The sequence below is a fragment of the Petaurus breviceps genome, unplaced genomic scaffold (assembly GCF_028583685.1).
Source record: "Petaurus breviceps papuanus isolate PSGF00001 unplaced genomic scaffold, PetGlider_PUasm1.0 186, whole genome shotgun sequence".
NCBI classification, from domain to species: domain Eukaryota; kingdom Metazoa; phylum Chordata; class Mammalia; order Diprotodontia; family Petauridae; genus Petaurus; species Petaurus breviceps.
Genome location: NW_027185798.1, coordinates 35331993 through 35348188, shown reverse-complemented (window position 1 = coordinate 35348188; position 16196 = coordinate 35331993). Strand labels below are relative to the sequence as shown.

The following is a 16196-nucleotide window of genomic DNA, read 5'->3' as shown; positions in this document are numbered from 1 at the left end:
ATATAAACTCTAAGAGCCTATAATAGTGTCTCCTTCTCCCTTTTAACATAAATTCATATTTTGAAAATCCTCTCCAGTGGATCTTGTCCTATGTGATCACACATGAGGGTATCAGCTTAGTATCTCCCTAACTGGAGACCACAGAAGAATGCACAATAGTGACTCATCTAGGGTCACCAGATAACAAATTGGACTGGGAACCCTGGATACAGTGCTCCCTCCCCTACACCATGATGGCTATCTGTTCTGACATCTGTACAGAGAGCAATTCACTGGAAGGTAGGGGTCAGGATGCTCACAATAACTAGATTGTTTAAGAATGGAATAATTTTTTTAATTAAAAAAATGGGCCCATTTCAATGCAAAGAAAACAGAATACCTTCCCACTTTCTCAGGCAATCAGAGGCCAAAGATGTTGTAAATTTGCTTTCCCAAATGATCTGGAAATGCCATTTTTTAAACTTCTGGGGGTTGTAGGAAAAGGCAGGAATGATGGGTAGACTGGACCAAAATATATCCTTATTTGAGTTCACAAATGAAAGGGGAATTGTGCCCATGGCCCAAGAATATGTATATGCAAGTAGATCTACTGTGACTATTAACTAATAGTGCTATAAAATTTATAAAGCCCTTCTTCACATCAATCCTCTGAGTTGTCTATCATCTCCATTTTCAAGGAGCTCAGAGGTTAAATGATCTGCCTATAGCCAATTGGTGTAGTGATTCAGCTAGTCAGAACCTACAATCAGACCTTGTGAATCCAAGGCTACATTTGTTTTTTCCATTATGCCAACTGCTGTAGCAGCACAAAGGGCAGAGCCAGCCTTTCCCAGAGTTAGAGACACCTGGATGCTAATAACACCTGCTCTCTTTTCCACAGACTGACGCTGCTCTTCACACAAGTCCAGGTTAGCCCTGGACTTGGAGAATTTTCTTCAGCTACTTGCCTTGGGAGATCTAGGGGAAAACTCTCCCTGTCAAAAACTCCCAATGGAAGAAAAAAATAAAACCAGATCATTTATACAAAGGAAAAAAACAAAGTCAAGCAGTAAGGTCAGTTGGAAACTCATTACTGCCAAAACCCAAAACAGAAGGACATTGTCCAAGGGACTCCCACTTGGGCAGGCTGTTATCATGGAAAAGACGGGTCCTATGGGACAGAATTAACAGGAGAAGTGAAAACCCCCTGGAAGGAAATGCAATCGGAGGCCATTCCTTCCACGTCCTTCCCAACTTGCTTTGGGGAAGCCACCAGAAGTGTTGTCCTAGCTTTGCTCAGAAGCATTCACAAAGGATACAACAGAGAGACAGAAGCAACAGAGTCCTACCTGTAGCACACTGGCATTCGTATCCATTGGGATGGTCAATGCATTTTGCACCATTTAGACATGGAGTACTGGAGCAATCGTCGATGTCAATCTGGCAGACTGATCCAGTGAAACCTGAAAGAGACACAGGTGTTGACCTGAGGAAGCCCAAATGTGATTCCGAGGGTGAGGTACACCTGACATCATCCTTGTTCTTTCTCTCATGTGAGAACCCCAGAGAAGGGCTGAGTTAAGGTTATAGACAGGACAGGAGCCAAGTCAGCTTGCACTGTCAGGGATAATTAGAGCTCTTCTGACCAAGAGGCCACCAAAAATAACTGACTTAAACTAATCGGGGGACGAGAAGCTGGGTCATGAACACCTGCAGTTATTCTTGGACACTGCCATTTCCTGGTCGAAGGCATCCAACCCCAGGTAAACCAAAGAGAGATTCAAGGGAGAAACAATCCCACAAGGAACAATGGTTCCTCCAGGTGCAATAAGCAACCACCCTTTGAAGACATAATGGGAAAAATCAAACCATTAGGTAAATGGCTTGGCATGAACTCATGTCAGAGTTAGGGGAATAAGGAGGAAGCAGCCTTCCTTAGAATGACTGCTACATTTCTGCCTTGGGGTCCACAGGTAAGGAAATGACTAAAGAATTGGTCTTTCATGAAACCACAAGAATATTAATTGAGGGAAAATCAAATTGGGGACAACATAGAATGGGAAGCATCTGTGAGGAGTGCGTTTCCTGAAAGACACATGAAGACACAGCAGTCCCGGATTTTATCCTCAGAGTGTTAGAGGATGAAGGAGTTGCTGCACTGGTTTCTCACCAACCTTCATAGATATACTCCTACTTCAAATTACTCATTTTAACGAGACCTTGAGGTCCATCCCATGGATACTTTCCTCCCTCTCCAACTCCTTCCCTCCCTCTGGTCAGTTGGCTTGGTGCCTAAAAAGGAAATCAGGACAGGTGGTGTGGATACTTACCAGGAGGGCAGACACACTGGAAGCGGTTGACTTTATCTAGACACTGCCCGTTGTTCACACAAGGGTTGCTCTGACACTCATTTATCTCCAATTCACAATGCACTCCTTTGAAACCTGAACACAGAATGGACAACACAAAAGACTCAGAAGGGAGTGTATTCTAGGTATCCAAGATCTCATCAGAAAGCACTGTAACTTCAGCAGATGGCTGTAGCTTCTATAGGCAGGCAATGGTCATTCAAAGGAAAAAGAGATTTGGCCATCAAAGTCCAGGGGAAATGAATTGTAAACATCTGGGCAATAAGGGAAGAGTAAGAGATAATCATAGCCCTGAGGGGGTAATAAAGGTGTGTGGTGAGACCTCATCTACCATCTCAGACCAAAGAACACGGTTACCCTTTCAGGAATCTAATCCTCATCCTTATAAGATTGCCCTCCACACTTTAAAAGCAGAAGACCTTTCATCATATCTTTAAGTAAACGGAGGACGAAAGATCCACGAAAATTTATATGTCCAAGGTTCTTTTTCCCTCTTGTATTTCTACAGTATTTGCTCTGTGTGTGTGTGTGCGCGCACACACACACACACATGCTATTTCTCTGGTGACTTCATTCATTGTTCTGTTGGCTTGAGTGATCTAGATCTGATAATTTGAAACATACAATTCTTCTGAGGAAGCCTAAGCTTTCTTTTCTTCCATTTTTGGATATCTTTTTAGCAAGGCAGCGTCCACCACCAAATCCATCACTCTATAATGTGTGACAGTCTACTATCCTTGAACAGGATGTTAAAACTGAATGTTGGGAGGGAAGATCAGTTATTTGGTGTGTCCTGTGCCCTACCTGGACACTCAGACAAATGTCAGGCCATAGAGCATCACCACCCCACACTCTGGGAACCGTTCTGAGACTATCCAAATAGCAGGTCCAAACCAGAGTTCTTGGCATGGATGAGGAGGTCAGAACCACCCCCATCTCTGGGGTGGTCCTGAATGTCTAATTAGAGTTTCTATGGTGGGAGCACATAGTCACAGCACGTCCCTGAGGGGCTGGTATACTCTGACCTACAATCCTTCCACAGCCCACAGTTTCAACAGCAGAAGCCTTCATCATTAGGATTTTACTTTCCTCTTTGGGGACACTGGAACTTATTCTGAAAGTTAGGATAATACTAGAAAGAAAAAGACAGCTGCAGTTTGTCTTACACAGGACATGAGTACCTAAAGTCATGGATGAGGGGCATTTCTGTCAACTGACAAATACCTTAAATTCACAATGTGATGGGCATACCTGCCCTCATTACAAGAAAAGGAATCTGACAGTAAACAGCATGTGCTATATAGTAAAAATCAGTAAGGATATGTAAAACAAATCTGCTAACTTATCTATTATACAAACTTGAATTTTGATATGATGAGTGGTTTTTTTAAGGCAGGAATTCTTAACCCATTTTGTGTCATGGTTCCCTTTGGTACAGTTTAGTGAACCCTATGGAACCCCTTCTCAGAATGATTCTTTTAAATGCATAAAATAAGTGGGTAGGGGGAGAGCTGGGAGAGGGAGAGAATGTGGAACTGAAAAGAAAGCTGAATAAAAATATTTAAATGCATAAAATAAAATATATATCCAGGGGAATACAAGGGAAACTAGTTATACTGAAAAAGGATTTTTACATACACATGTACATATCTATGTGTGTATATATACACATATGTAAAGAGAAAATAGAAAGACATGTGTATACATACATATACATGTACACATATAAAGAAAAGTTTAAAAAAGTATATATGTGTGTGTGTATACACACACACACACACACACATAACATTCATTAACCCCAGGTTAAGAACTGTTTTAAAGGGAATCAGAACCATATGACTTGGCCAAAGTATTTTCTGCATCTGCAGTTCACCAATGCAGGAGTCTTTTAAGGTCTTTGAGTAGAGGTACTGACTTGGGTGTCTCCCAAGGCAGTGATGGGCAGGACTGATTGTCAAAGATATGGTAACCAGACTGCCCTTGGAACAGCAGTGAACAGAAACACTGTCACTATGGCTTGAATTCTGGTGGTCCCAGGCACTGTCCTGGACATGACATGCCACTCGTTCCCCCCCAGAGCTCCTGTCCTAAGGATCTTGCCCAGACTCTTCCTTTACCTGGCATGCAGAGGCATGTGAAGCCTCCAATCTTGTCCAAGCAGGTGGCATCGTTCTGGCAGGGATCCGAGTGGCACTCATTGATGTCCATCTCACAGCGGGGGCCTGTGTACCCCTTCAAACACTCACAGTGGAAAGCGCCTTCTGTGTTCACACATTTTCCCGCATGTTCACATGGATTACTATTGGCTAAAATAAAAAGACACAGGTTGGAACTAAAAAGTCCTTGGTGGGGCATGTTGCACCGAAGGGAAGGAAGGGGATGGGACTAGTGACCACAGAAACACCCGAGCTCTCATCCAATCCTTACCAAAGATTTGCTATTAGTAGCAAGGCCAGTGTCTTGGAGGTTTGGTGACTCAGTTTGCCATTTAGTCTCCATAAAATCAGACAGGACAAACACCCTCTTTGTATATGCTCTGTCTACCTCCACCCACACTGCCAGAGGCCTTTCCCCTCACAGTCAGCAATGATGCCATATTTGCTCTGCTGAAGAATCCCTAAGCTGTGAGTATATGCCAAGCTTCTCACCAGATGTGGGCATGAAACTCTTGGAGTAAAGAGGTTTAATGCAAGTTTAACAGTCTGTGCTCACTTAAAGCATACTAAGTATGACCGTGCCTCCCTGCTTTATGCAGGGGACAGAGTGACTAATGACAGTGACAGCCATCATTCACACAGGCACTGTGCTCAGCAATCACAATGGTCACTTTGGTCTTCATGTCAGCCTGGAGAGGTAGGTGCTACTATTATTACCAAATAACTACAACTAACATTTATATAGAGCTCACCATGTACCAGGCACTGTGCTAAGCCCTTAAAGTAATTATTTCATTTGATTCTTGTAACAACCCTGGGAGGTGGGTACCATTATTATCCCCATTTTACAGTTGTGGAAACTGAGGTTAATAATCAAAACAACAGCCAATATATAATATAATTTAATGCAATAATAATGTAATATAACATAATATAATATAATAATATAGTATGTCCCTAAAGTCTGGACACATAGGAAATCTTATTGACTATGCATATTTTCAAGAAATGAAATGAATGAAATTTTCAACATTTTATTTAATTAGTATAAATGAGATTTCATAGGAAGACAGAGAGACACATAGGAAATCTCATTAATTAAATTAATCTCATTAATATGGAAAATAGTCCCCAAGAGCTAATGAAAGCTTTTACTCCATATGAGATTGTCATGGTTAAAATTTATGCTAATTAAATAAAATGTTATTGAAAAATTCATTTCATTTCTTGAAAATATGCACCTACTACATGCCAGGAACTGTGCTAAGCACTCTGTAATAGCTGTCTCATTTGGGTCTCACGTCAACCTCATGAAAACGTAGGTGCTGTTATTATGCCTATTTTACAGTTAAAGGAAATGAGGCAAACGGGTTCAGTGCCTTGCCTCGGATCACTCAGCTGGTACGGGTCTTCATGACTCTGGGCTCAGCGCTCTGGGCACTACGGCACCCCCAGCTGCCCCAAGTCACAGGTACTCACCCATGGCACATTCATCCACATCATCGGTGCAGGCGGCCCCCTTGTAGCCTTGTGGACAGGTGCAGATGTACTGCCCATTCAGCGGGTTGGTGTCACACAGAGCCCCCTTGTGGCACGGATTGCTAATGCATGCATCGTCCAGGTGACACAGAAGACCTGTCCCGGGAAGAAGAGGGATGGGAGAGGTCACTGTTAGAATAGCAAGAGGATCCACACCCGCTACAACATTCCATCCAAGTGACCAACCAGCCTCTTGCAAAAGACTTCCAGAGAGGAGACTCACTCATTCCCAAGGCAGCCCTTTCCATTTTTGGAAGCTCTAGCTGTTCAGACGTTGTCCTAAAAGCAAACCTCAATCTGTCTCTGTGCCTTCTCCCAACTGCTTTTAAGGTCTTACTCATAGAACGAAGATGACCAAGTCTAATTTTTTTTTTTTTTGCCACACGACAGTCTTTCCAATCCTGAAAGACTACCATCCTTAAGTCCCCTCTTCTGTAAGATAAACCTCCCCAGTTGCTTCTAACCTATCCTCATATGGCATAATCTCGTATTCCTTTAGCAACTGTGGTGCCCAGAACTGACCAAACACAGTATTTCAGGTGTAGCCTGAACAGGGAAGTGTACAGTAATGGCCCCCTCCCACTCTTGGACACTAAAGCCATCTTTAAGGCAGTCTGAGGTCATTACTGAAGACAATCATTCTCTCCCTTACTAGAGAGGGGAAGGTTCACTCAAAGCTGGGTGGACACAACAGTCATGATGGTTGGGGTCAGGAGGCAGGGACACCTATACTACAGCAGGAACTCTCTCTGTAAGCCTGGTTCTGCCTTGGACCCACCAGGGAAGAAACCAGAGCTTCTACAACATGGTCCTCACATGCTGGACCCTCTACCCTCAGATGAACATGGACTTAAGGACATGGAAGTGATCCTGAATCAGGTGAGCTTTCCCATGGCCAGTTCTCTGAAAAGGAGGACCTCTCTTCACCCCTTCTCTGAGGATGAGCCAGTAAGACCCAAAGTTGAGTTTTCACTAGAATCCTGACCCCTGGTAAGTATAAGGATCTTACAAGCCCAACAAGAGTAAAACTACATAAATCGCATCCTGCTCATTGTAAGCAGCTGTTTCAGAGCGTCAGCGTTCCTTGTCTGGGAACCCGAGGGGTTCTGAAGAAGACATTACCAGGTACCCTCATCCACCAAATGAGAACAGTCACTGGGAACTGGATTTTCTGGTCTGCAGTCCGCTTAAGGACACATGAGTAAGACTCCAGGAGCAAAGCTGTGGGTGGGGCCTTTGGAAAAGCATTCACAATGAAATGTTTCACAACTGTTCTCTCTTCCTAACTTTTTCACCTGCTTCCTCCTCATCTAAAAGCTATTCAATTAGCAGTGATTTTAGCTACTTTCGTTTCACATTTAAAGGCCCCAATGGATGACGACAGAGGTACTCTCAAATCCGACCTTTCCTGATTAGACTCTTCATATTTCTGCTTGGTTTTTGTTGGCAGAAGTTTAGTTTAATGAGAGCACTGATAAACAGATTTCATGTGGAGATCAAGTCCCTAAGTCCCTTTATCACTAATAATTATTACTTTTTATTCATGAAAAGTTTTTTAATCTTATAATTTCAAGGAGATGAAAAGATACTTTCACATGTCAGCAGTTACTAGGCTTGTTTTTCAGCAAGAGAAAATGAGATACAAAAAGGAGAAATGAATAGTGTTCAATCAAGCCCAAGTCACCTGGACTAAAAACCCTTTGAGGCTCTGACTTCCCAGCACTTTGCATACAAGACCCCATTTCAAGCAGGAAGGTTGTGAATGATCTACACTTTAAAATGGCATTTTGAGCACTTTGGTTTCATGCAGGACAAGCTATGAAAACTCACCCATCCCCCTCCCGGCTGACCAGACTCCCTGATCTTCTTACCTGCCTTTCCTTCTGGGCATGTGCAGGAGAAGGAGGCCACACGGTCAATGCAAGTAGAGCCTGGAGTGCAGGCGGCGAAGGCACAGTCATCGATGTTCTCACTACAGTCGCCACCGCTCCATCCATTGACACAGACACAGCCATAACCCCCATTGTGATTGGTGCAGGTGCCTCCATTCTGACAAGCATTGGGCTGTAGCTGGCATTCATCCACATCCTCTGTGCAAAACTGACCTGGTGGGGAAAGAGAACATGGACACCAGGACTATTACTCCCAAGTGGCTGGTTCCATGTTATGCTATAAGCACTTGGCTTGTCCTCATCACCACTCACCAGCCAAGTCAATCAATCAATGAACGCTTATTAAGCACCCACTATGTTCCAGGTACTGTACTAAGTGCGGAGATACAAAAAGAGGCAAAAGACAGTCCCTGTCCTCAGGAAGCTTATGCTGTCTGTCCTTAGTTTTTGAAGAGGATCAATGACATCACAGGATGATGTCTCGACTTGTGTGTGAACTGGATTTAAGGCGGAATGACCCAAAGTTGTCGCCCTCACTTTCTCTTCTAGAGTCATCAAAGTACAGTACCAGGACAAAAGTCAAGATGGCCTGGGGTGCCGTGGATGACCTCGGTGTCTTCCATGGTTGACCAAGCTCTAAGCATTCCACAGTGTCGTTAGAACAAATTGTTCTCATCTACCTATTCCACTGGGGGAAGTCTTCACATGTTTGGGGCAGACACCCCTCTAACTCAGCAACAGGTCTGAGGTCCACTGGTTATGCTCAACCTGGTTTAGCCTGTCTGGGGTGTGGCCTCTGCCCATGTTACAGCTTCTTGGGTGAAAGGTGGACCCAAAAGTAGATGAGTGACACTGAAAAGGACTCTGTAAGCCTCTCACCAGAGGTGCTAGTTCTTCATGAGCATCCCATACACTCTCAAGAAGCTTATAATCTATTGGGGGAGGCACCAAACAAACAAATATATACAAAACAGGCTATATGCAGAATAAATATGAAATAATTAAAAGAGGGGAAACTATAATTAAGATGGGTAGGAAGAAGGTGGATTCTAGCTGGGCCTTAATGGAAGCCAGAGAGATCTATGGTTGGAGTAGAGGCGAGAGAATATTCCAGGCATGGGCGCCAGCCGAGAGAACGTGCAGAGCCAAGGGAAGGAGTGTCTTGTTCATGGGACAGCCAGGAGACCAGGTCGCTGGATCGAAGAGCACATGTTGGGGAGTAAGGGGTAAGAAGACTGGACAGGTAGGAGGGGGCTGGCTGATTAAGGACTGTGAATGCCAAAGTCAAGTCAAAAAATATTTATTTAGTGCCTAGTGTGTTCCAAGCACTGTGTTAAGGTAAAAGCAGTCTCTGACCCAAGGAACTCACAACCTAATGGGGGTCAGAGGGGGTGACATGTGAATACTATGTACAAACAAGACCTATCCATCTACCAACATACACACGTGTATATATTAATATATGTATACATATATATGCATGTATACATAGTCATATGTATATAGGTGCATATACACACACACACACACATATAAATTATGGTGGTTTATGCCAGGAAAGTTATAGAGGAACAGAGGCAGCTTCCATTCCCTAGAAACTCTGGCCTCATGGGAATCTGACCGGCTAAAAAAATAATCACAGCTGACATTTACGCAATGTTTACATAAGCTCATCTGATCCTTACAACAAACCTGTGGGGTAGGTTCTACGGGCATTATTATCCCCATTTTACAGATGAGGAAACTAACATGTAGCGAGATTAAGTGGCTTTCTTAGGGTTACACTGCTAGGGAGGGAACAGACATGGAACTCTAGATCCTTTAAAACATGGAAAATATCTGGGATCACATATGCATGAATAACAAGAACAGGCTGAAGGATAATTAAGCAATGAAGAAGAGAGAAAACAAGGAAAAGAAATTCCTATGCCCAAAAGAAAAGGTGGCAGGGGAAAATAAGGATAGGATAAAAAAAACTCCTGCTACTTTTGAGTGTAGAACAGGGAAAGGCAGAGTCTGGAGAAGAGTCTGGCTGAGCGTGTCCACCCCAAGGACAAAGAGGATAGAGGAAATCCACAAAGTATAAAGGGAGATGGACAGTCAGACTGAACTACAATATGGCGGCAATCTTAAAATGTGTTAAAAGCTACTATTGGGTGGGTTAGGGGGCTGGGATGATGTCTACTCTCCCTATGACCAGGACAAAGCATATATGGCTTCAAATGGAAGTTAAGGAATTTTCAATAGTAGTAAGAATAAGTCTGACAGTCAAATCACAAGCTCTAAAGCTGACATCAGATCTTTAAAAGACCAAATCAGGTCATCACCAGAGGGGACTTTTTGATGTGTAGAGTCCAGCTGAGTAACTTGAATACAAGCAGCACAGAACAAATGTTTGTTGAATTACATTAAATCTTAATATTTGTAAGCCATGACATTAAGTTGAACCTGAAGACATTAAGGATCTCTCAAAGCCTATTTTTTCAAGGACTCACACCCAGATCAAAGAAATACACACGAGACCCTTGTTACTGATGGATAACTGGTACTATAAAAAGCTCGCTTAAAGTGAATCCACTTAAAATGAGGATCAACATTTCACAATAGATAGTTTTTTAAAAGGGCGTTGTGGGGATTTTATCTTGAAAAATGAAATGAAAAGTATGTAAATAAGTCTGTTTTATTTAACAAAACCAAGGTTACAATTCCAACTATGTCCTAATGAACAAAGAAAAAATAGTTTTTTGGGGGATGTAATTTTTCCAACAAAATTATGTGACAGAAAAATCATAATAAGTGACTGTTACAAAAATATTCAAGTGCTTCATAAATTTCTCCAAAAGCCTCTGCGTCTGTTAACCCCTCTAACATACAAAGCCTTCTTTTCTGATTCACTTACAAGAATCAAGAAGACACTAACTGGCAATGGGTAAAAACAGATTGCTAGAGGCTGGCTTTAAACAGCAAGGATGATTGAGTGGATGCTAATTTTTAAGTGGTCAGTTCATAAGTAAATATTTTTATATTATGATTACTTTTACTCCCTTTACACAGCAAGGCAGGGGTTCAATGTGGCACAGAGATGAATGTTCAGAGTCAGGAAGAAGTGAGTTCACATTCAGTTGGGTCACATACTGGGGTAACATTTCCCTTGGAGAAGTCACTTAGGTTCTCATGCCCCTCCCCAGCAACTCATTAAGCTATATGCTGCCCAACTGCTGCTCGGCATTGGCAGACGAAGTTTCCTTATCTCAATGAAAACACAGGTACAGGTCACACAGAAAAATATCATCACTCCAGGGTGTAGATAATGAATACCCCAATAATGAGCACCCCCTGAATCCTGTTCCACCCCTAGTCTAGTCTACTCACATTCCCCTCTCCTCCTATTCCCCACTCCCCTCAAATTCACTTCTTACTCTCCTTCATAGTCACTGATGGACAAATACTCCACAATCGGAAAGTACGTGACGTTTCAACCCAAGAAAACACTCACTCTGCAGCATAGACAGAACAACAAAATCAGTCAATTAAGAATTTTCTGAGCAACCGTGTGTCCAATTCTAGGTCAAACAGAAATGAAATAGGCTGAGAGAAGGGAGAGCTTAAAAAAAGTAAGACATATCAGCAAACACAAGAGCCCAGGGCAAGCTATTCAGGACAGACTACCTTAAGTGACAGCTATCAACCAAGCTCTTCTCTGTTGCCCTCCTTGCAGAGACACTCACTTAGACTGCCAACAGCTGTGTTTACTAGTATTCATGGGAGACTTAGAAATGAAAATACGACAGTATATCTTGAGTGGAGAGCTGCTGCAGTATTGAAAGTTTCAACAGAAATAAGACTTTAGTATTGGTGCTGACTCAATATTTTCATGTTGCCCCATTAATTTAATTTAGCAATGGTATCTAAGCAACTGAAGCAGCACTTCCTTTTTACCTAGATATGGGGTGATTTGAGGCATGGGTCAGGACATAACAAATATCTTTAAAAATATCCAAGTGAAATCTCATAGTGAGATAATGAGGTTAACAAGACAAATTTCAGAATGGGAATTTGAGGGAAAAAAGAACTCTTTTCTGAGATGAGAAGTACAATCTTGAGCAATTTGCTCCATTTTTCTGCAACTGAGTTTTAGTACAATGGAATGAAAAGGAAGGATTTAAAATAGTGATCCATCACGAAGGGATACTGATGGTGATCTGTGAATTCTCTCAGCTAATGCTTTGTTTTTACTCAAAAGTTCTTGACAGTTTTCCTGTACGGCTTGCTGCATTATGGAATTCAGGCAGTTTGATGTGTCAGGGTCTTTGGGGAGAAGAACTGTGATCCTTAAATTATCCCTGTACATTTTATTTTCAAGGTGTCACTCTAAATTCATATCTGTTTTAACAGAATTGTTGCTGTTTAATTCTCTTCTAGGAATTTTCCTCAAAATCAGCAACATATCTCAAGTCTGTTGTTCTCTCTACAGTCTATAGCTTATACTTCTTTGGAAAGGTGTTTTTTTTTAATTGTGTATTCCCAATGTATATACTCTGCCAACTGGGTTTCCAAATTCTGCATCAAGAGTTAATTTCTGTGCTTGGAGCAACAAATTTTAATTTCGTCCCCAATTTCTTTTATGAATTTTATCTTTTGAACAATTCTATAGTTTCTTGTTGTTGTTCTGTGCTCTCTTGGAGGGCCACTGGATGCTGTCTTTCATCTGCTTCACTTTCCTTCATATTATTTCTTTGAGATTTTGCTGATTTTCACTTCTCTTTTACCTTTTCTCTTAATCTTCTCGTGACCTGGGCTTTTAAAGTTTATGTCATTTCTCTTTGTATTCCTGGCATTTTACCTTTTTCTTGCATTCTCCCATTCACTTTTTCATTCATTTATTCTTTGCTCACGTGGACACACAGAAATACACACACACACAGAGTTACTGGATGGTGAAGGGAGAACTACTTTGCAAATACAAAAGGCATTACTTCAGGAATGAGAGTGATCTTTGAAGAAAAGGCATTATAATTGAATATATAATATCATTCATTGAAAAGCACACATCAGCTATTTCACAGACTGATATGAAAACCAGAGTTGGAAGTCACTGTGCTACGTACGTTTTAAGGATACTTTTATCGTACATTAGAATTCCTCTAGGATTGAAGAGTTCCCATTCAGAAGACCGATCTATTTGGTCTTATTTCTACCAGTATTCTTTTTCCCTTTGTCCAGTTCTTCCAAAATATTCTTCATCCAGGACATAAGAAACAAAAATCAATTGTTTCCTTCCAAAATGATATGTTTATTTATGTGATTCATTTTCTTCATGTCATTATCCTGCCAGCATAGGAGAATACCAATATAAACTCATTTCTAAAATGAAGAGGTTGGATTAAGTGGTGTTTGAGGTTCCTTCAAGATCTAGATTTATGTTTGTACAGAAGAGAAAAATTATTTGCTTTGTGGTAACATGGCATTCAAATAGACGCCTATGCAGTTTTGCATACAAAATTAAGTTCAATCCAAAATTACAGTTCAGAGACCATGGAGATGGTATTCACTGAAGGTCTTTCATTCAGCATTTAAAAATATTTATTAAGCACTAACTATGTGTGATGCATCGCCCTAGGTGCTGAAGGAGATGCAAACTAAGTAGGATGCGATATTGGCCTATAGGAGCTTAGAATTTAGGACATACCTAATACAGTGTTTTAAGTTGTAAGGGGGTGCAAAGGTATTCTTTAAATGGCTGCTGCCCTCAAGAAACTTACAAAATCACTAGAGAGACAAGGCTTACATTAAGAATAAAAAAGCAAAATAAAAGCAAGCATCAAAAGGGTGATTTGATCAATAAGGAAGAAGAGACGATCAGAGTGGGCTGGAGCAGCTGAGCCTAGCTGGGTGGAACAAGCTTGGGCACTGAGGATGGGCAGCATTTCTATAAGCAAGGGGAAAAGACGGGAGCATTCCCACCTCACTGAGTATCCTGATCAAAGGCAGGGAGATGAGAATGAGTGTGGAGTATGTGAGAAATAGCAGAGACCAGCCTGAGCAGACTGGAGGTCTCTTATATGTATAAGAAGTAAGAGATCATATTAGGAATCTTAATACCAAGATAAATAGTATGGAAATGACTTAGATTTTTAATAAGAACACAAATTACTTGGAAAAGAACTTCATATCTGAGAAGAATTACTAGGAAACTGGAAAGTAGTTTGGCAGAAATTAGGTGTGGACCAACACCCAGGCTGTTGGATTTTGCAATACATTGAGCAATGAGCCTGGAGTCAGGAAAACCTAAGTTCAAATCCAGCCTCAGACACGTATTAGATGTGTGACTTGGGTGAGTCACTTTCCTTCTGTTTGCCTTCGTTTCCTCAACTGTAAAATGAGGATAATAATAGTACCTACCTTATAGGTTGTTGTTAGAAAATCAAATGGTAATGCTAATTCTCTTCCCTTCACTCCTATATTCATTCTCCCCCAAACTCAAAATAGATAAGTAACCTCAATATAAAGGTCATATCAGAAACAATTTAAAAGACAATGATATCATGTACCTTTCATAGATACGGCTAACAGGGAAAATTCTTAACTAAGTTAACAAGGGCTAAAGATAATTATAAAAGAGAAAATAGATAATAAACTGAAAAGGTTTTCTATGAACAAAATCAATAGGAGAATCTGACAAGTTGGAGCTGCAGCAAATATCTGGCCTGATGAGGGTGAATGGCCAAAATATAAAAAGAACTAAAACAAATATATAAGACCAAAGATGTATGTAAGAAGAATATGTAAGACCAAAGGCCTAAACTTTCTAGGTCTACTTGGGGTAAGACTGTAAGTCATAGACAGGATTTTGTCCTTGGTGTAGCCCTGTTTGATACTGTAATCAATGACTTGGATGAACACGTAGATGACATGCTTATGAAAGCTACCAATGAGAAAAAGGTAGGAGGGAAAAACAAACACATATTCTGTGAGACCATGGGTTAAGTTTTTAACGTGAGCATTTATATCTCAGTAACCAGCAAACACTACAAATCAGGCCTTGATTCATTGTTTTATTGGTTATCTAGACTTAAGAAAGCGATAGAAAAATGTTAATAATGAAGATTAAAATTAAAAGTGAGTCATGCTTTTTTGAAGATTAGACATTTAACCAGCATACCCTCATTCAAGATTCAGATTTGAAAAAGACCTCAATCTAGCAAGATCAACATAACTAAGGATAAATGTAAATGCCTAAACAGGTTTTGAAAATGAGGGGGGATGTGGTTAGATAGCTGTTGTTTCATTCTTTGTTTTCTAAGATGATCAATGATATCACGGAGTGATGCGCTAGGGATTTTTATTTGATTAAAATCTCAATGAGTCAACTAAGTGATGCGAATGTCAAAAAATCTAACTTGATCATGGCTGCCAAACTGGAAGAGATCTGAGGGGCTCTTCAGGTCAATTCCCTTATCAGTCCCGGGGAAGCAGAGAAACTTGCCCAAGGTCACAGAGGTAGGTTTTGAATCCAGGTACACCATCCCATGACACACAATAGTAAGAGAACCATGATGTCTACAACAAAAGAAGTAACATGTATGGGCAGACACAAATACCTTTGCCTGTCATCCCATTACAATAGCTTCCAATATTATTGGCCCACGTATAAAATTCTACTGAGTACCATGAACTATTCAATGTCAACTCATAAACTGTTTCCCAAGGTGGATGGGGATCATGCCTTAGAAGAGGAAAGAGGGCAACTGGACAGACCTGCACACACATTTCCCCTATGACACTCCCACTGCGACTAAGACGTCTGAGTCCCTCTTTGTATTTCCTCTTAGATGAATCCACAGGTTACCATTAGGTTCCAGCTTTAGGAATACATGGGACTAGTCTTTTAAAAAAAATTCCTCAACTACCTGTTACCACTTACCAGAAGGGACATTAGATTATTATATCCAGATTATCCACCCAGCTTTCGGATACTGAGCATAGACCACATGAAAGATGTGAGTGGGTTGTTCCCAACTCTGTCATTTCTGAGGACAAGAGAGGGTTGTATTCTTTGATGCCTGCCTTTAAAAGTCTTCTGGTAATAAAAAAAAGGAGATACTAGCTCTTCTGTAGCCTCCTGCAACATTTCTGAAGGTGCTAAGTCTTTGGTATAACAAGCCTCAGCTTGTACCACCTTAGTCTACACTTAGGTCTCATTGGTGAACTCCCAAGATGAGTTGCACAAAGTCCAGTCTGGCAAGTTCTTGTGGGCA

The 16196-nt window shown here is 41.2% G+C and overlaps 1 protein-coding gene across 1 annotated transcript in view; it reads right to left on the bottom strand.

The window, feature by feature from the left end:
* Window positions 1–16196, bottom strand: part of NOTCH2 (notch receptor 2) — a 182157-nt gene that overhangs the window by 49634 nt on the left and 116327 nt on the right. The window contains exons 6-10 of the mRNA XM_069090209.1: window positions 7918–8151; window positions 5987–6142; window positions 4469–4657; window positions 2310–2423; window positions 1329–1442 (exon numbers count right to left, since the gene is read on the bottom strand). Of these exons, the coding sequence (XP_068946310.1) occupies window positions 1329–1442; window positions 2310–2423; window positions 4469–4657; window positions 5987–6142; window positions 7918–8151 (807 nt within the window). The remainder of the gene's footprint in view (window positions 1–1328; window positions 1443–2309; window positions 2424–4468; window positions 4658–5986; window positions 6143–7917; window positions 8152–16196) is intronic.